A 20,722-nucleotide genomic window follows, 5' to 3' on the forward strand; every position below is an offset into this window, starting at 1 on the left:
GAATAAATAGAAATAAAGTATAGAATCTACAGTATAGATTATGTAGAGATTTGGCTGTAAAGGTTATCAATGCACTTTAAAGATTTTAATTACGTTTAGTCTCCTTACTTTTTGGCTAATTAGCACAATTACCATATTGTTGATTTAGAGGTGGAGTTCAGGCACTGTCATCTTGTAATAACCAATATGGTACTGCCTCTCAGTATTAACAAAGGGAATGAAAACAACCATTTGTCATCTCTCTGCAGAGCTATTTAGATTGAATAGTATTAGATTTACTTGGGTCTCATACTCAACATTTATCTGGGCTTTGAGGTGGGGAGAGATGAAAAAGGAGAGAAAATCCACTTGAGTAATGTTCTGGATTCTTTATATCTGCTCATGAGTCGGAGAGAACAAGTTTCTCTTCATCCTCCCTACCTGTTATTTATTCCCTGCTGTTGGACAGGATGTAGTGGATAGACTTTGGATACTACCCAAGGACAAGTCACAGAAGACGCCAGAAGGATGGTGTAAAAAAAAGGATACATTTATATGAAAAACTGTCTAAACACGTAGTATTGTGTAATATACTGTCTTTCATATAGAAAGACGATGCTTCTGACTCCCAGTCATACTCTCTTGGCCAGTCCCCTTTGCAACGCATTTCTGAGGTTGCTGAAGGGGGTAAGAGGTGTAGTGTGTGGCTGAGGAGCAGGTTTTTTTTTGTCAAAGTTACTGGCCTGTACAGGTTAGTTACCTTCTTTTCTTGGACTCATTAGCTGAGCCATTGAGAGTAGATGTTATAGATAAATAATAATATTGGGTTGTCGGAAAAGTCACGATGTATTTTTTCTATGTTTTTCGTTGCAAAAATGTGTCATGACTTTTCCAACAACCCAATAATAATTTTTTTTTTTTTAGCTGAGCCATCCTGCTACCTGTTGGCAGCTCAGTGGCTGCTCAGCTCGGGCTGGACTCGAACCGCTGTTGCTCAGAGCTCAAACTCTTGAGCGAGCTCTTAACCAACTGAGCCACTCAGCCGGCCCTAACCCAATAATAATTTAAGTATAATTCCAAAAAAGTTTACCAGGTGTAATGAAATTATTTTTATGTTGTAGTAGCTTATTTAAACCTTTAGATAAGTTATTGATTCTTACTTTTCAGCTGCACTGCTAAACTTTACAAAATGAAACCAATTTTTAAATCACCTTTTTTAGAGGCCAGCTGGAGAACAGAAAGAGCTTCTCAATAAGTGGAATGAAATGGGGACTGATGAACCAGGTATATGAAGGACGTTTTTCAAAATGTGGTAATGGGAAAATAATTGCCTTGTTAATTGTGGATCCAAAATAACAATATTAACAATTCTTTTGGACAGGAAGCAACTTTCCCTTCCCATTAATTTACCATCCTCTGTTCTGTTTGCTTAAACTTCTACTTTGAAGTTAAAAAATCCCTAACTTTGGCCAGTGCTCTCCATTATTTTGAGAACATTGAAATCAGTTACACTTTTTATAAAGCCAGCATTTGAAAACATTTTTATAAAACAGTTAATTAAATCATCCCATGGATTTCTTAGACCTCTAGTTAAGGTAAATGTTTTTCAAGCTTTAATTACATTGAGATGTTAAAGATAGGTTAAATGGTGAAAAGTCTTAAGACTTTTAAAATGTTTTTAAGAACTTATTTTGGTTCCCTTTAATGTTTAAAATTGAGTCAACAAATTTTATAAACATGCGGCTTGACAATTAAGTTCGCAAACTTGTTGCAATGATGTTACTAACCTTTTTTGACATCAGAGGGATTATTCATTATGAATTTGTACCAACTGGACAAACAGTTAACCAAGTTTACTATTTGGAAGTGCTGAAAAGGCTGCGTGAAAAAGTTAAGACGACCTGAACTTTTCAGCAATTCATGGCTCTTGCATCACGACAATGCACCAGTCAAACGGCACTGTCTGTGAGGCAGTTTTTAGCCAGTAAACAAATAACTATATTGGAACACTCTCCCTACTCACCTGATCTGGCCCCCAGTGACTTCTTTCTTTACCTGAACATAAAGGAAGTATTGAAAGGAAGACATTTTGATGAAAATTCAGGACATCAAGGGTAATATGACGACAGCTCTGATGGCCATTCCAGAAGAAGAGTTCCAAAATTGCTTTGAAGGGTGGACTAGTCACTGGTGTATGCATAGCTTCCCAAGGGGAATATTTTGAAGGTGACCATAGTGATATTCAGCAATGAGGTATGTAGCTCTTTTTCTAGGATGAGTTTGCGAACTTAATCGTCCAATCTTGTATAATGAGTGACAACTATATATAATTTACTATAATAAATATATATAGATATAGATATATAGATATAGATATATATAATTAGACATGCATAAGTAGACATGTACATAATTCCTCACTACTCTTTCTTAATAATAAGTGTGGGGGACTGGGCAAGAAATAAGTGCCAGGCTAGAAGCAGTGTATTATAGAAGTTCAAAAGGGAGAACAGTTCACTAGAACCAGAGGAACTCACTAAGAATGCATTGCTTGTATTCCATGTGCTTTGAGAATTCTCATATAGAATTTTTATGTTATATTGACATTGTTTTTTCAATTCAATTATAAATAATCTATTACAAATTTGTGAAAGGGAGAGTCTTAATTTCTTCCAGAATATGTCATCCAGGCTGTCAACGGAGGGACTGTCTTTTTATTTTTATGTTTCCAATACTTAAGAAAATGTATGACAAATGTTTGAATTAATCTAGCTGCACAGCAATGTATGAAATAATCATTAACATTTATTATTATAAACATTCATATAATGAGTTAACTGAAATTTTGTTTTAATCTGTCTTCTTAATTCTAGATTTAAGCCTTTTTAGGCCCGTTTATGCACCTAAGGATTTCCTTGAGGTATGTTCTGTTGGTTAAATGTATGTATATTAATAAGGGGAAAATGTGAAAGAAATGATGTAAGAATATTTCCAGGCAGAGGAATCACCATGTAAACAACCCCTGAGCCACTAGAGCGGTGGAATGACGTAATCAGATTTATGTTTGGAAAATGTTCTTGGAAAATACATTGGAGTGTGGAAAGATTAGAGGCGAGTAAATCAATTAGGAAGATTTTTATTAACAAATAGTGACTGAATTATGTAGCCTGCTGCCTACAACATATAGTTGCTCAGTGAATCTTTTCCTTGTTTTAGTAGTCCATGCAATAAACAATGTAAATACAGGGGATGTTAAATAGCACATTATAAATGACTAGTTAGTATATTTGATCCCATTTTGACTAAGGGTCACTATGAGACTTCCAGGTATCCCTGGAGATAAACATGGATGGATAACCAGCTGGAGGTTAATCCTACCTTTAACTGCTGTATCACCAACAGGTAGAACGGTGCTTAGCAGTCGCTTGCTCAGTGAATACGTTTTGAATGAATGAGTGAATGAATGAATCTTTCACAATTTATTTTTATTTTTCTGAACCTGTTGTCTCTGATACCAGTTTGCCAGCATTAAGCGTTGTTAGAAATTATTTCAGGCCTTTTGGAGTTGTAAATCGTCTCCTTTTAACTTTAAAGAGAAGTTAGGTTGGTCAGAAATTACCTTTATAGTGATGCCATTATTTCTCTTAGCTTCTTAACAGTTTCTCCCAAACTCTTTCCTTTTCTAGCACTAAGGGTTGAAATTTCATGTAATTTTTACATAGTTACCTTTAAGGTTACCTTTAATTGGGTTTTCTCCTTACTAGTCATACATAAGGACTGCTGCTGAATTGATCCTTTAGTATTCATGCTGAGATTCTTCTTTAGTTCAAGAACATTCTCTATAATTACTTCCTTAGTTATAGTTCCTGCATTTCTAATATTTTCTATTTCCCATGTATTGATAGTTTCTTTTCCTTTTCTGTTTTTATAAGTTTCCCATGCAGTATGATACCGTATTTGTGTAATTAGCCTAAAATTGTGCTGTTCTATATTAGTCTGTGTTTAACACTGTTGCTTCTTTGCTAAACCTTTTATTTTTTAAAACAAATACCACCGATATTTTTAGTTTCAATTAGTGTTTGCAATTTTCGGGAAATTTTGGCGTTATAGCACATTCCATTTTATCAGCCATTAATGCCTTCCTCAGATAGGATAGTGTTTCTGTCATTATACTGTTGTTCACTGGATTCTTGATGGTTTCATTCCCTCAAAATTTCAATTTAAAAATGTGTTTCTAAATTATTATTATTCCTCCCCCAAAATGCATATTAATGGATAGAAAAATAAGAAAACATACATAAGAAGAAAATTTTAAACAAAAATTACTCATCATAACATCATACGGCAATAAACACTACAATTACTATAATTTTAAATAACGTAATGTATTATGAACATTTTTTATGTCATTACCTATATTACTTATAGTAATTGGGGCATATTACACTGTATCTTATTACATAAATTAATCATAATTTATTTATGTAATTCTCTTTGAAGTGGAAATACTTAACTTGTTTTGGTGGGATGTTTAACTTGCTTTATGTTTTTCCGTTATAAACAGCACTTCATTAACATTCTTTCTGCACTATTTACAGACATCTTTAATTATTTCCATAACTATACTTCGAGAAATGAGATTCCTAGATTAAAGGATATGCAAATATCTCACTTTTATATCTGCTTAATTTTGAAGAGTATGTAAATGGTCTTTCTTGTTAGCTTAGCTTCTGAAAATTTCCTTTTATTTTTCCATGTAGGTTTGGTTTAGAGGTGATACGCTGCAATATTACTTCACCATCTTTCTTAAAACATTGTCAGTATTTGTTTTTAAAGGGTTAGAGTTGGTTCTAAAATTTTCCCTGGTAAATATTATAATCAAGCATTTAAAAATTTTTTTTCTATCACCTTTCTCTGGTAAATTATTATAATCAAAACATTTTTATTCTTACCATCAAAAAGTTTTTCTTTAAAACTGAATTCTTAACTTATTAGTTTTATATGGTAGATCATTAGTTGGACAATTAAGTCATACTAAATAAGCATGTTTATGGCATTTTAACATTTTAGTATAATTTTACAGTATTTTAGAATGTCACTAGAGTATATGCATAACCCCAAATAGTTTTTAATTTTGTGGTGCTACAAGAAGACTATGACTGCCAATTTTATAAGTGTAGACATCCTATAAAGAAACTAATTAATTTTGTTGGATTTGTTTTTAAAGGTATTAATTAATCTTCGCAACCCAAATTATGAAAATGGTGATTCTCTTAGTTTCAGGACTCATTTGGGTTTAATCCAAGTTCCTCTGAAAGTAAAAGACATCCCTGAATTGGTAAGTATAGGCATCTAAAACCAAATGAACGTATTTTAGAAGACAGTCAATCATTAGAAAAATGTTTTCGTGTAGCATATTTCTAACCAATAAGATAATCTGCTAAATAAATAGAAAAGTTCCTTTTTTATTGTAAATGTGTCATATAGTGAGTGAGTTGCCCTGCTAGTAGGTCTAACGATGAGCTGACATTGACCTGTAAATGCTTTTGCTTATCCCTCATTTTAGTAAACAGCATAGATTTATAAGACACCTTGTTGGGATTCAGACGCCTGATGTATGGCTATAAAATGGATTGGAACAAACTGTGAATTTCATAATTTTTTTAAAGAATATACATTTTAAAAAATTCAACCAGCCTTTATTAAGCTCCTAACATGGTGAGGCACTGAAGGAGATAAGGAAAGTATGGAGAGTAATCAGTTGATTATCTTTCAGCTCCCAGTCTGCCTTTTTCTGCTCTGCTTTGTTATACTGGAACTGGACTGTAAAAACATTTCTCTTTTGCTGACTGGCTTGATATTAGGCTGTGTTAAAAGGGCTCTGGAGGGACCCTGCAGGACCCTCGGAGCAGGAGAAAGGCTTCCTTTCCTGGTTCCCTTGTGTGGCAGTCAGCAGATCAGCATAGAGAAGACCCGCAGCACTCACCTGGGAAGCCCTCAACCAACCAGCTTCGGCCTGTATCTTCCGGCAAATCTCTTCGCCAGCCCTGGTCTGCATGTTCCTGTGGCAACCTCTCCATCTCCATAGAGACCTGAATCTCAGCCTTGAGGGCAGGGGAGACGCTTCCCTGGGTTCTTTGTCCTTTCTTGATTCGCCCTCCTTCAGCCTAGAAGTCACACTTGCTTCCTGCATTTGCTAATTCTGTTTTTTCCTGTTCACATTTCTGGTATGGTTTCTATTTCCTGATTGGACACTGACTGATATAAGAAACAAGATGATTTTCTACATAGAACTTTGGAAAGCTCAAGAATTGGAGACCCCACATGTTATAGAAGGCCCTGCTGAGCCATGGGGCTGAGAGTGGAGATGGTGTGAAAGTCTGTATCAGGAGGGTTAGACACCCCAGGCTCCTGCCCCTCTGCAAGGTCAGGGGACCTCTCCTCCCCCACAGGAGCCCAGAGGCGTGTTCATTAGAGAAACAGAAACAGTAGGGCTAGGAACTCAGAGACCTCAGATCGAAGGCAGGCCCGGAAGGAGGCACGGTCCGGAAAACAGGAATTCCGTGAAAGTTGATCAAATGGTGAGATTAATTCCCTCATCCCCACCACCACTGCTATGCCTTCCCAGTTCTCTCCTTCCCCATCTCCCACCAACTATAGAATGCCCGAGAAAATACTAAGAGAACTTTGAAGAGCACTTACAAAAAAGGTAGCTGGCTGGCTATAAAATTCCTCACCGTGAAGCCCACCACACTCCCAATCTTTGCAGACAGGTCTTCCAATCAATTTTTTTTATTGCCTCCTTCCTAAATGTGAATGCCCAGCCTGGGATCTACAGACATTTTAAATCTTTCAATTTGAAAGGCAGTGACCAAAACTAACACAAACAAATGAAAAAAAAATAGCAAAAATAGCCAAGGTATGGAATGAGTACTTAGGACCACAAATAGTTGTTTCAGGTTTGAATTTACATTCACACTTACAAGATACAATAGGCATAACCTGTCATCAGGTTCACTTAGATGTTTAGAGTGATACAGGAAAGAAAACATTGCATGTCAGTATATCAGCATGCCATCCTCAGATCGATCGTCACCGCAAGTCCCTACAGCCAACCAGATGCTACTTCTTAGCCCCAACAAGGAGAGCATGCAATCGGAGGTGACAGGGTCACACAGGGAAGTCTCCTACACAGTAAGAACCACTTCTTGTAATGCACATGAACACAGCTTCCAGGTATTCTCATGGGACACCACACCAGGCAACTAAGGCTTTTCCAGTACATTTTTATAATCCACTCATAGTCTTCCATTTCAGATGTAATTTACCAGTCAAGGGTCATAGTTTTTTCAGTAAATAACATGGCTTAGTAGTATAGCTGGCATCCCTTTTCACATGTGTTTGTGTGATCCAATACATTTTCAGGGCAACAGTGCTGAAAGAAGGTAAACCCAAGGTCATCTTCACATAGACAAAGAGGTTAGCCTGCTGTTAACTACTTCTTCCCAATAAATCATTAATATTCTCAGAAAATATTACGTATGAAACAAGAACTGAATTTTATTAAAACAACAAAACATTAGAGAATGGAAAAGAGCTTTTAGGAATAAAAAATATGATATGCAAAAAAAAAAAAAAACAGTAGAAGAGTTGAAAACAAAGCCAAAGAAATCTATCAGAAGACCTAGCAAAAGCAAAAAGCTGAGAAGATGAAAAATAAGAGAGAAAAAGTTTTTTGTTTTGTTTTGTTTTGTTTAATTAGAGGATCAATCCAGGAGGGCTAACATCTGACCAGCAGGAGTTCCAGAAAGAGAAAACAGAGGTAAGGGAATTATTAAGATTTCCAGGAACTGGAAGACACAAACCTCCAGCATGAAAAGGCCCACCTAGTACCCAATGCCATGGATCAAAGAAGACCCATAGCAAGTCCCCTGAAGAGAAGACTAAAAACTTTTTACAAAAGAAAAACAGAGTACGCATCTAAGTATCAGGAATCAGAGTGGCACCTGACTTCTCAGCAGCAGGACTGGAAGCCAGAAAATTTTGAAGTAAAGCCTCTAAAAATCCAAATGACTTCAAGCCTAGAATTCTGTATGTAACCAACAGTCCCTCAGATGAGAAGCTGGAGTCGACCTTTTCAGATGTATGTGATCTAAGCCTTTCCTCTCATTCAGGAAGCTGTTGGTAGAAGTGCCCCCCAAACAAGGCCATAAACAAAAAGAGCAAATAGAGGACCCAGGAAACAGGATTTCAACCTAAGAGAGCAATTTCCAGAATGATCATGAAGAGAAGGAAGTTCCAGGGCAAAGACTGTGCCACAGGATGAGAGCACAGCGACTCCGGGTTGGGGCAGGAGGTGGGAGGGTTCCAGGACGAGTGCCTGCAAGAAAAACACCGGAAGTACTGATGATCTGACAGGTTTGACCACATGCAAAATTATATTGAGGAGGGTGTTTTCAGAGTCGTTAAAGGGTGTAGGAAGAAGTATATGATTAGTGAAAACTGTGTAAGTGAAAAATGGCCTAATTATGAACTGAATGAAGTACAAGAAAGGAAACACATTCATGGCGTGTTATGTGGCTCAGCCATGAATAATATTTAAATGGTCATAATAACACAAACTTTTAATATGGATTCAATCAAGAATTGATGTATAGTTATATTGGAATGATGGAGAGAGGAAAAAAGTACATGAGCTAAAATCCTCATTTACCGTAAAATCAATAGATATCTGAAATTGGTAAATTAAAAATAGCAATATGCGCTTGTTACTTGAAATATGGAGATATATAGCTTTATTGACAGCTTTCACAAAGAAAGCTAAAAGCGATTGTCCCTGGACCGTGGGCCAATTATGAGTGAGTATGTGTGTGTTTTGTTGGAGAGAAGTGTACAAGATAGGGAACTGCTATTTTAGCTGATTTGACTTAAACTATTTCCTGCATGTGGAATCAGTATAGCATGATGGTGAGATGATTAGGTTCTGAAGCCAACTAACCTGGGTTTAAATTCTTGCTCTGCCACTTACTGGCTGTGCGACCTTGAGCAAGTTTTCTTGACCTTGAGCCTTAGTTTTCTTATTTGTAAAGTTGGAATAATAATATCTCATAGAAGTGTTGTACAGATCCATAAGTTAAGATTGAACGTATGGGTTGAATAGTGTCCCCCTCAAAAGATATGCTGAAGTCCTAACCTCCAGTACCTGTGCAGGTGACCTCATTTGGAAACAGCCTTTGCAGACGCAATCAAGTTAAGATGATGATTCCCAGAGTAGTGTGGGTCCTACATCCAATATGACTAATGTCCTTATAAGAAGAGGGGAAGAGACACAATGAGAATGTCATAGGACAATGAAGGCAGAGATTGCAGTGATGATGCAGCTATAAGTCAAGGAACACCACAGATTGCCAGCAACGCCAGAAGCTAAGAGAGAGGCGTGGAGTAGACTCTCCCTGGAGTCTTTGGGAGAGCATGGCCCTGTTCACACCTTGATTTTGCACTTCTAGCCTTCAGAGCTGTGAGAATAAATTTCTGTTGTTTAAAGCCACCCTGTTAGGGGAACATAGTAAACAACATGTAACCATTTACTGTGACTATTACAACTTTGATAAAAAGTTAAGTTTTAAGAAGTTATTTTTAAAGTCCTGTATTAATAGTGGTTTGTACAAAACGTTGGTTTTGCACAAAAGACGAAATGGCAGATTCTTCTCCTGGAACTGGTGGGAAGTCTTCTCAGAGGTACTACCATTTGCACAAGTTTCAAGGATTTCCTAGTAAAGAACCACAGAAAGTGGATAATGTATGAAAAGGTTCAGCATGTGTGTGAGAGAGACTAATTGTGTCTTCTGTCTGTCTGAGGGGACCTGGAGAATGTGGATTCATTCTGAGCTATTGGCTCTCAAAAGCCTGTGATTAATTTTCAAGAAACTGTGGCTATACTGAAAGTATGGTTAGTCCTTCTCGTCCTGTGGTTGTTAGGGATGTTGTCCCTACCTTCCCTGAATCCCATGGCCTGGATGTGATGAGTCTGGCTCAGGATGCGTGGTTTATTTGTGACCCTGGTCTGTCTATATGAGTATTGAACTTGGTGAGGCTCAGTGAGTCTTGTGATCCTGTAATGCAGCGGGTCTCAACCTTCCTAATGCCGTGACCCTTTAATACAGTTCCTCATGTTGTGGTGACCCCCAACCATAAAATTATTTTCGTTGCTACTCTGTAACTGTAATTTTGCTACTGTTATGAATCGTAATGTAAATAAATATCTGATATGCAGGATGTATTTTCATTTTTACAAATTGAACATAATTAAAGCATAGTGATTAATCACAAAAACAATATGTAATTATATATTGTAAAATATTTATTTCTAATTACAAATAAATGAAATTTTGTCTTGAAGCATGGAGACGGATAGAGGAGTGGTGTCTCGGTTCCTAAGACCATCGAAAATATGTGTTTTCCGATGGTCTTATGCGATCCCTATGAAAGGGTCGTTCGACCCCCAAAGGGGTTGTGACCCACAGGTTGAGAACCGCTATTGTAATGGATGACCCTTAAACTTAGTTCACAGTGTTATATAGACATATACAAGTTAAAAGGAAATTTCTTGATACTGAAATTTATTAACTCTAAGGTGAAGTTGCTGACTAATTCCTGTTTGCTGATTCGGTCATGTAGAGGCAGCAGATTGGAACTAGAGCTCAGCAGTGTGGTTTAATATTTGTTGAGCCCTCTCATATATACCACTTAGCACTATGCTAAGTACTGGGGGTGCACATGTGTATGAGAGAGTTCCTTTCTTCCAAGAGCTTCAGGCTAGTGCGGAAATGTATATTAAAAATGATAATTTCAATGCGATGTGATTATATGCTTTGGTAGAGGTTGATTAAGCATAGAGAGTTGCTTAAATCAGCCTGGAATATCAAAGAAGGTGTCCCAGAAGACATTTTATCTTGGGGGAGTTTTGAAGGAAATCTGAGATTAGGGCCCAGGTCTACTGGTGTTGAGTAAAACATAGTCCAGAGCAGTGAAATAGAAAATGGATATTCTGGGTTTTGTTTATGTTCCTAACATGTCTTAGCATAAGTATAATTCTCCATTGTGATTATAGAACCTAATATTGAAATGTTTATTGGACTTAAGTCCCTCTGTAGTATGAAGATCAAATTTATTAAAAAATCAAATACATTATTAATTCTAAGTGATTTCAATGAAGGATGACTTTAAAATAAATGGAAGATAGTTGTTGAAGATGGTAGAATTAACATTAAAATTTACCTGTGTAGTCATTAAAAATTGGTGACTTATGATGCAGTGCATTTTTAAAGTATACATAAAAATCAAGTTTAGTTAAAAATTGAAATACAAGGGCAGTTATTTCAAATCAATACAAAAATGAAATGTGCATACATATTAGGCTGAATAACGGTCTTGTGAGGGACATTAATAAATTACTAACTTAAATAATAATAGATAATTAGGAAGGATTAAAACTAATTCCATTTTTTAAAGGAGAAGGAAGTTTGGTTTTAGCAATTAGAGTAGTAACAAACACTGAGGCAAATATTAATAGAAATATTTAATTACTTAGGAAAGAAAAACAATATGAATACTATGGGGTTTTTATATATTTTAAGTAACAGACAAACATGATTACTTTCCCTAGACGTTACTAGCTAAGTAGAGGAAGTCTGGAGAAGAAATCTAATTTATTTGTATTTTAGCAGAGCACTTGATGGTCTAATTTTACTTAAAAATTAATTTAAGTTGTTTTGGATATTTGCAGTGTTTAGTTGATTAAGAGCTGAGTGAAGTACAGTACCATAAAAAGCAGAGATACAGAATTTATTGGTAATTTCAGACAATGATTGCTAGAAGATAAAATTGACAATTGCTGCATTGTTTTGTGTATATGTGTGTTTCAGGAAAGATTTGAATGTTAATAGTTCTTTACTCCAAGGATAATTTCTTACATTACTGGTTAGACTATTACCTAAAAAAGGCAAAATCAAGAACTATTTTAAAAACAGTTTTTTAAAAAAACATTAGCGATCACTCATATTGGTCAGAAGGCATCAAAGTAAAATTTTTTCTGAGTTAGAAGAAATTAGGAGAAAGGAAAATACTACTACAGGCTCTACATTTGGAAAAATATTGTGTGTTTCTTTTCCCAATATATATAATTTTTTCCTAAAAGCTTTTATCTTTTCTATTCATGTTTATTTCACATGAAAATAATAAATGTTACACAGCAATACTTGTAGTAAAAAAAATTATATTTGTTCTGCTCCTAAATTTTGAACTAGTGTGTTACTATTTAAATGTTCAATAATGTCCTTTTCTTTTTTAGGTATTTGAATGATACAAAGATTTGCTTTACACTGTAATTTTTATTTATGCTGATGTTTAGGTAAAGGTGTTTTGTTTCAATGATGTGTAGCAAAGTCTGAGATGTATGTTAACTCTGTGTGTTATTTTTCAGAAAGAATTCTTTGTAGAACTCGGCTTAACTACAGGACAACTGGGTATAGATGATTCTACACAAGTGCCTCCTGGTTAGTATTTCTCCCATATGCCATATAACTCATGATAAATGACAGTGAGGTTAAGGTTGATCTCATCGCCTCCAAATTAATCTAGTTACCTTTTTATATCTAAAAACTAATCATGCTTTTTGCCTTTCCTTGGTTTCTCTTACTTATTGAATAGAATCCTGTATGTTGTAATTATCAGAGTTCAACTAGATCTTGTCTTTTTATTTGAAGATCTTTAATTTTGAAAAGTCATTGTACATGCATAAGTCATTTTGTTGGCAAAATCTTCATTGGCAGCACTCACACTTCCCTTTACTGGCTATCACTATCTATATTTATTATTTTATATATTACCAAATTAAGCTAACATGACACTCTACCTTGAATAAACTTAGCCTTTAAAATTAGGATCTTTTAAACCTTAACCATCCAGAAAACTTCCCTAACTTTTCTTTTTGTCATAAATACATTGTGTTTTTCATAAAAAACAGGTCGATATTGAGGTATAATAAAAAGGAAGTAAAAATTGACTTAAAATACGGGAGGCCTATATTGTACTAGAAATAATCCTAGCCAGGAGTCAGGAAGTTGTTCTAGTGTTTCATCTGCCACTGGCTAGCTGTGTGTCTTGGACAAGTCAGTTTATATTCCTGTACTTGCTTCTTCCTCTATAAAATAAGGAAGTTGGCTATTTATTGTTCTTAATAATAATAATAAACATAATAATAAACAGTTATTGCACATATACTGTGTGTTATATCTGTATTATTTCATTTTAGCTTCTCAGCAATCTAGAAGGTATGATTATTACCACTTTTAAAACTTTATCAATATGAGGTGTAATCAATCAATATGGTGAGTGTTTAATAAAAAAATATATTACAGCAAAAGACACATGCCATTAATTCCCCTGACAATACTCCTCGTTTCAAACACACTTATCCCATCATTCTTGCCACTTTCTGAAGCAGTTCTGGAAGTCTTCTTTCGTGAGTGTCTTTACTTCATCCTCCATCATGACAACGCTCCGTGTCACACATCACTTCTGGTATGGTCATTTCAGTCAAATAAAAACATTACAGTGTGTCCTCATCCACCTTATTCACTGGATCTGGCACCATGTGACTTCTGGCTCTTCCTCAAAGTCAAAATGACCATGAAAGGTAAACACTTTGAATTGATTCAGGCCATCGAGGCAGCCACAACAGCGCAACTAAAGACATTCATGAAAAAGGACTTTGTCTTAGTCATCCTGGTGGTATAGAGTGGTTTTAATTTTTTTTATATGATGTGAGTAGAAGTATTACCAACATTTTAAAGTTGAAGATGTGGAGATCTTAAGTAACTTGCCCAAAGTCACAAAACTAGTAGTAAGTGGTGGAACCAAGATTCAAAACTAGGCAGTCTGCCCTCATGAATGGGAATTGGTGTCTTTATAAAAGACACCCAACAGATCCTAACCCCTTCCACAACAAAAAGTTGGCAGTCTACCACCTGGAAGAGGGCCCTCACCAGAACCCAACTGTAGTGGCACCCTGATCTTGGACTTCTAGTTTCCAGAACTGTGAGGAATACTTTTATGTTGTTTATAAGCTACCAAGTCTGTGGGTATTTTGTTATAGCAGCTTGGAACAAAGACAAATACCTTATCTTATACTTCTGTTCATGGCCAGTGACAGCCGTATGTAACTACCAAAAGAAAAAGGAAATAGTAATATACCTTGAATGATATTTATGGTTTTCACTTTTGAAATTATCCTTAAGCATTGTTTTAAATTATTCTAAACCTTTGCTTTAGAAAACGTATTTATTTTTCCTTAGAATACAGTTCTTTCTTCTTTGATTCACTCATAATACAACAAATATGAGTAAGACCCTGCTAAGGGCCAGGGACTAGTAAATACATAGGTATGACATAATCTTTGCTTTTGGGGAAGACATAGTAGAAAATAAGATATTCAGATAAGAATTGGTATGATACTTGCTATTGTTATATGTAAAGGGCAACTGGAATAGAAGAAAGAGCACCTAACTCTGCCTGGAGGAAGTAGATAATCTCTTTAATTGATGCAGTCATTTTTGCTCTCTCTACTTCTCAAAGCAGGACTGCAAAAAATTAGGTTAAATCAGTGTTTATCCAATGAGATTGTTGTTAGTGGTATAGTACTTAGATTTTTCCCTGACGAGATTGCTAGCAACAATGTTACTTGGAAACAAGAATAAGGTCATATATGTAACTACTTTTACCTAGAGCTCACTGTTATTTTTATTTTTTTAATCTATGTCTATGGTTTTCTTTAGATTGTAAATGTAGTGCTGAGTGTTTGAAAATGTAGCTAATCCTTGTGTTTGTCTGGAAGCAAGTTTTGTATTTAGGATTAAGTTTAAGTGTAATTTAAGGAACTATATCCTTTTTACTCATCTTTTCAAACCTGTGTTACCTATGTTTTATCAATACTTTTCTACAATTTTTATATTTAAAGTGCATTCCTCACTCACTTATCGGCTTTTATATAAAAGTCCTTACCTTTGTAATATAAAGTCTTTATTTTAAACACACACACACACACACTCTATGGAAACCATTAGACCCACGATAAAAGGGGAGCAGGATTTGCAGTCTTTCATAGTCTTTATGATGAAAGGGGGTCATAATCTGATACTATTGTCTGAATATAATAATAACGAATCTTAATAGGTGCGGGTTCTACAAAATAGATTTTCCACAGCTCGTTATTTCTAAAAGAAAAAACATCTCCAGTTGGCACAGCATTTCCTGAAGTGTGTTGCATGAAGTGTTCACCCGATGGCCTGTGAAAAAGACCTTGTTGTCAACAAGGTTTGGGAAAGGCTGTGGCATATACCTCTTAAAAATGTGCAGTATGCGTTACCATCTTAAAGACTATGAGACTAAGTAAGCTTTTACCTCAGCATCTCGGAGGCTCATTTTACCAGAGAACTTGTTTTCCAAACAAGATCTATTAATGTAACACAGATGCATTTATTAACATAGTGGTCTTCAGAGCATCCTTTGAGAAGCACAGATTATAGATTGGAAATTCTTGTTCTGACTGCTTTGGGTTTCTTATTCTTGGAGTAGAAAATAGCACTTAGAAAGCAAAATTGTTGTATTTCATGTAATTGAATAGTTACATTCTGTAAAGAAGTCTTCTCATCTTTATTTCGTACTACATTCGGTGATAAAACGCTATTATCATCCACTTTTATAAGAGACAGGAATTGGCTGACAACTTTTGTTTCTTTGGTTACTGAGTCTCAGCAATTATAGCTGATTAAAACGAAACTGGTATTGTTATTTTATATGCAGTCTTTGAAATAAATATATTCAAGTACTTTAGTGATAGAAAATGATTATATTTAGTTAGGGCCCAAACATATAATCACTTATTTACTGGTCATTATATAATTTTCTCAATTAACTAATTCAGAGCCATTAGGACTAAAATAAACTAAAAAAAATAGGGTACTGTGGTTAAAATATTCTATTTAGTAAAATCAGCTTTATAGGTAGTTTTTTTTTAATTAAAGTTTATTGGGGTGACAGAGGTTAGTAAAGTTACATAGGTTTCAAGTGTACAATTCTGTAATACATCATCTATATATCACATTGTGTGTTCACCACCCAGAGTCAGTTCTTCCATCAGCATATATTTGATCCCTTTTACCCTCATCTACCACCCTGCCCCTCCTTACCCTCTGGTAACCACTAAACTATTGTCTGTGTCTGAGTTTTTGTTTCATTTGTTTATCTTGTTCCTTTGTTGTTTTCAGTTTTATATCCTACATATCAGTGAAATCATATGGTTCTCGACTTTTTCTGTCTGACTTATTTTGCTTAGCATAATAATCTCAAGACCCATCCATGTTGTCATAAATGGCACTGTTTCATATTTTCTTATGGCAAAGTAGTATCCCATTGTGTATATATGCCACATCTTCTTTATGCAATCATCTATCAAAGGACAGTTTGGTTGTTTTCATGCCTTGGCCTCCGTAAATAATGCTGCAGTGAACATCAGAGCTCATATATCTTTACGGATAAATATTTTCAGATTTTTTTGGGGTAGATACCCAGGAGATGGGTTCCTAAAAATTATCTAGGGTCCTGGCTGCCCCTCGCAGGGATGGGGGGGCCGCCCTAGAGGCTGGGCCTCACCTAAGGTGCCACTGCCCCACCCTAGGCCCACCCTGCCCTCCAGGCCGAGGGAAGCAACCCACCAGGCCTCCACACTGCCCAGCCACCTCCAGAGTCTCCAACACTACCCTCCACGCACTAAACCTAAGGCTGCCCCTTGCCCACCAGGCCGTCGCCACAAAGATCAAGGATGACAAGAGACCTGCTTTCCCGTGGTTTGGCATGGACATTGGGGGAACTAGTAAAACTGTCATGTTTTGAACCTATTGATATCACAGCAGAGAAAGAACAAGAATTTTAGAGCTTGAAAAGTATCTGGAAGTATTTGACTTCTAATGTAGCATATGGACCCACTGGTGTTCAGGATGTACACCTTGAACTGAAGGATTTAACACTTTTTGGCCAAAGAGGGAACTTACACTATATCAGATTTCCAACCCAGGACCTGCCTACTGTTATCCAAATGGGAAGAGATAAAATCTTCTCAGCACTGCGTGTGGTGCTATGTGCTACAGGAGGTGGTGCTTACAAGTCTGAAAAAGATTTTCGTATACTTGAAAACCTCTACATGCACAAGCTGGATGAACTTGACTGCCTTGTAAAGGGCTTGTTATATATAGATTCTGTCAGTTTCAGCGGACAGGCAGAACACTGTTATTTTGCTAATGCCTCAGATCCTGAGCAAGACTGAAAGATGCCTTTTAACCTAGATGATCCCTGTCCACTGCTGGTAGTGAGCACTGGCTCAGGAGTCAGCGTTTTAGCAGTCCATTCCAAAGACAACTATTGGGTTGTCGGAAAAGTCATGACATATTTTTTCTATGTTTCTCAAAGGTCATTTATTTACTGGGTTGTCGGAAAAGTCATGATGCATTTTTACAAAGAAAAACATAGAAAAAATGCGTCATGACTTTTTCGACAATCCAATATATAAAGAACAAAGATCAATCAATAATATATTGCCCGTTTTGTTCGATAACCTTTTGCCATCTTTCAGTGAGATTCATAATTCCTCGTTCATAGAAGGAACTATCTTTTGTGTTTTTTGTGTGTGTGTGTGAAATATTTTTTTTTAAATTAGTTTCGGCTGAAACTAACACAGTCAATAGTTATACTTTTTACCCTTCAAAGTGAAAACCCCTGTCCCCCAATCCACCACCTCACTACCCCCGCCCCCCAAAAGGACCTGCTTTATTTGTGAAAAACCGAACAAGGTGCTGATTTACAGCCTCATCTGAATTGAACATTATACCACGCAAGGAGTTTTGAAGAGAGCGAAAAAAGTGGAAGTCTGATGGCGCAAGGTCAACCAAGTATGGTGGGTGTGGCAATACATCTCATCCAAGCTCCAATAATTTTTGACAGGTGATCAAACTTGTGTGTGGTCTTGCGTTATCACAATAGAACACAACTCCTTTACAATTAACAAGCTCTGGACGTTTCTGGATGATGGATTTGTTGAAATTGTCCAATTGCCGACAGTACACATTCGAATTGATTGTTTGGTTCCTTGGTAGGAGCTCAAAAAACATGATATCTTTAAAATCCCACCACACTGAAAGCGTAACCTTCTTCTGATGAATGTCTGCTTTCGATGTCATTTGAGGCGAATCATCATGTTGGGACCAAGACCGTTTGCACACCACATTTTTGTAAACAATCCACTTCTCATCACCAGTTATCAGTCGCTTCAAAAAGGATCATTTTCCTCATGTTTAATGAGCATACTGTGGTGCTCATTACATATTTTTATATGCAACGTCAAATGAACTTCTTTGAGTTCATGCAGAACCCAAATATCAAGCTTGCTTACGTATCCCAGCTTACGTGAATGCTTGAATGTTGGATGTTCAATGTTTCTGCAATCTCTCGTGTTGTGTAACGTGGGTTTGACTTGATCAATGCCTTTATTTTGTCATCATCAACCTCGGTGGGCCTCCCTGACCGAGGAGCGTCATTGAGATCAAAGTCACCAGCACGGAATTTCGTGAACCATCATTGGCACTGCCGTTCTTGTAGAGCATTGTCACCATAAACTTTATGCAACTTTTCACAAGTTTGATGCGCGTTCTTCCCTTTATGGAAGTAAAACACTAAAATATGGCAAAAATGCAGTTTGGTCTTTCATCTTCAACTTGTTGTAAAATTTCCAAAATACAACCAAATCGCTCAATTTTTTTTAGAATGAAGCTAGAACTGTCAGCTGTCAAAGAACATAGCAATAACATAGATGCAAATGACTCTAGTACTTCCAAAAATGAACTAGCGCCATCTGTCGCAAACATGCCTCATGACTTTTCCGACAACCCAATATAAATGAGTAACTGGGACAAGCCTTGTAGGGGGCACCTTTCTGGACTTATGCAATTTATTGACTGGCTGTGAAAGTTTTGAAGAGGCTTTTGAAATGGCATTTAAAGGTGACAGCACCCAAGCTGACAAGCTATTCCGTGGTATTTATGGAGGAGATTATGAAAGATTTCGTCTGCCAGGTTGGGGCTACAGCATCTAGTTTTGGGAATATGGTTTATAAGGAGAAGCGAGAATCTGTTAGTAAAGATCTAACCAGAGCTCCTTGATCACTAATAACATTGGTTCTGTGGCACAAATGTGTGTTGTTAGTGAGAAAATAAACAGTTGTCTTTGTTGGAACCTTTTTCCATGTCAGTACTCTCTCAGTGAAATTTTTGGCATATGCACTGGATTATTGGTCAAAAGGTCAACTGAAAGCATTGTTTCTAGAGCGTGAGGGATACTTTGGAGCAGTTGTTGCACTTCTTGCTCTGCCAAATTTAGCTAAAGAGTCAGGTTTCTCTCTGCTAATAAATGTCATCCAAGAGGAACTGAAAACCAGAGGCATTATTACTGCATTATTTGTCACCGGGAACCAAAAGATAAAAGAGGCGCACTATTCCTGTTGATTTTTAAATGTCAGAATGGTAAGCTGCTAAATGTTGCCATCTTAAAAGAGAGAACTCGGTAACAGGTGAAGTATTTCTAATTGAAATTCTTTCCCTTCTGTGTATAGCAGGTGTTAAATCCTTAAATGTGATGATACAGCCTCTGATTTTTGAGCTTTCTCTCAAAAAGATTTTCTGTTTGTTTTATGTGGCCAACATTACAGCGTTGTATTCTCAAACACAAATCTTAAAAATCTCAGAAATGTTTAGCTCATGGGAATAATTGATTCTGAATATTTGTTACAAGTCTGTTCTATGTGTGTTTGGGTTACTAGTAAGCAGACAGTAACATCCCCTGTATCAAGATTAACTGAAATGGCAATCAAAGATGGTCATTTTTATGTGATTTTAGAAACGTTAAGACAATATTAGTTATTCATTATTGCAGTTTTCCTAACATGTCTCCCCCCAAAAAAAGCACGTTGACCTGATCTTTCCCTAGAAGTACAATGTTTTTCAAATGCCACAATTTAATTGAAATACTATTATTAAATATTAGTCTGAATTTTAAATGAATCTTGGAAAATGCACATGTTTGGTGACATTACACTTTCTTTATTTTAATCAGTACATTTAAAAATGTTTAATTCCTTATTTGAAGGCCCATTCGATGAGGTCCCAGGACTATTTTAATGGAGCATGGTTTGCGTGCATCGGGATAGAGTTCTGTGCTTCTCCACCACATTTATCTCAGGCCCAAACTCGGTCATTTCTGTTTAATTAGGTCTGAACCATCAAAGCTAAATATTTAATTCTATTATGAACAAAATCAACAAACTCACATTTATTCTAAGTGAATGTTATGTAAATCTAAAAAGATGAGTTGTTTTGAAATTCTGAGGTTCTGAGGCCGTAGCAGAATTGTAAAGGGATCAGTGTTGTGTGCCTTCTGGTAATAAAAGAATTATAGTTCAAAAAAACTTATCCAGCACTGAAAATATTAGCAAATGGAAAATAGAAGTGCAGTACCATTTTATATATAACTGGGCTAACCCTGGACATCACAGAACAGGCTTTCTCGAAAACTATGTGGAAATCTTAGCCTAGAACAGGTCTCCATCTCCCTGTATGCCCAGATCTCACCAGCAGCAGGC

General features: G+C 36.2%; 1 protein-coding gene and 1 pseudogene across 3 annotated transcripts in view; both read left to right on the plus strand.

The window, feature by feature from the left end:
* The window catches only part of TBC1D19 (TBC1 domain family member 19), a 120,822-nt gene that overhangs the window by 41,253 nt on the left and 58,847 nt on the right, over positions 1-20,722 (plus strand). For all 3 annotated transcript variants that reach the window (XM_019642427.1, XM_019642429.1, XM_019642428.1), the window contains exons 6-9: positions 1,200-1,263; positions 2,853-2,899; positions 5,207-5,317; positions 12,461-12,533. In XM_019642427.1, the coding sequence (XP_019497972.1) occupies positions 1,200-1,263; positions 2,853-2,899; positions 5,207-5,317; positions 12,461-12,533 (295 nt within the window). The remainder of the gene's footprint in view (positions 1-1,199; positions 1,264-2,852; positions 2,900-5,206; positions 5,318-12,460; positions 12,534-20,722) is intronic.
* Positions 16,855-19,589, plus strand: LOC109382686 (pantothenate kinase 3 pseudogene; annotated as a pseudogene).

Source organism: Hipposideros armiger, unplaced genomic scaffold (assembly GCF_001890085.2).
Source record: "Hipposideros armiger isolate ML-2016 unplaced genomic scaffold, ASM189008v1 scaffold_68, whole genome shotgun sequence".
NCBI classification, from domain to species: Eukaryota; Metazoa; Chordata; class Mammalia; order Chiroptera; family Hipposideridae; genus Hipposideros; species Hipposideros armiger.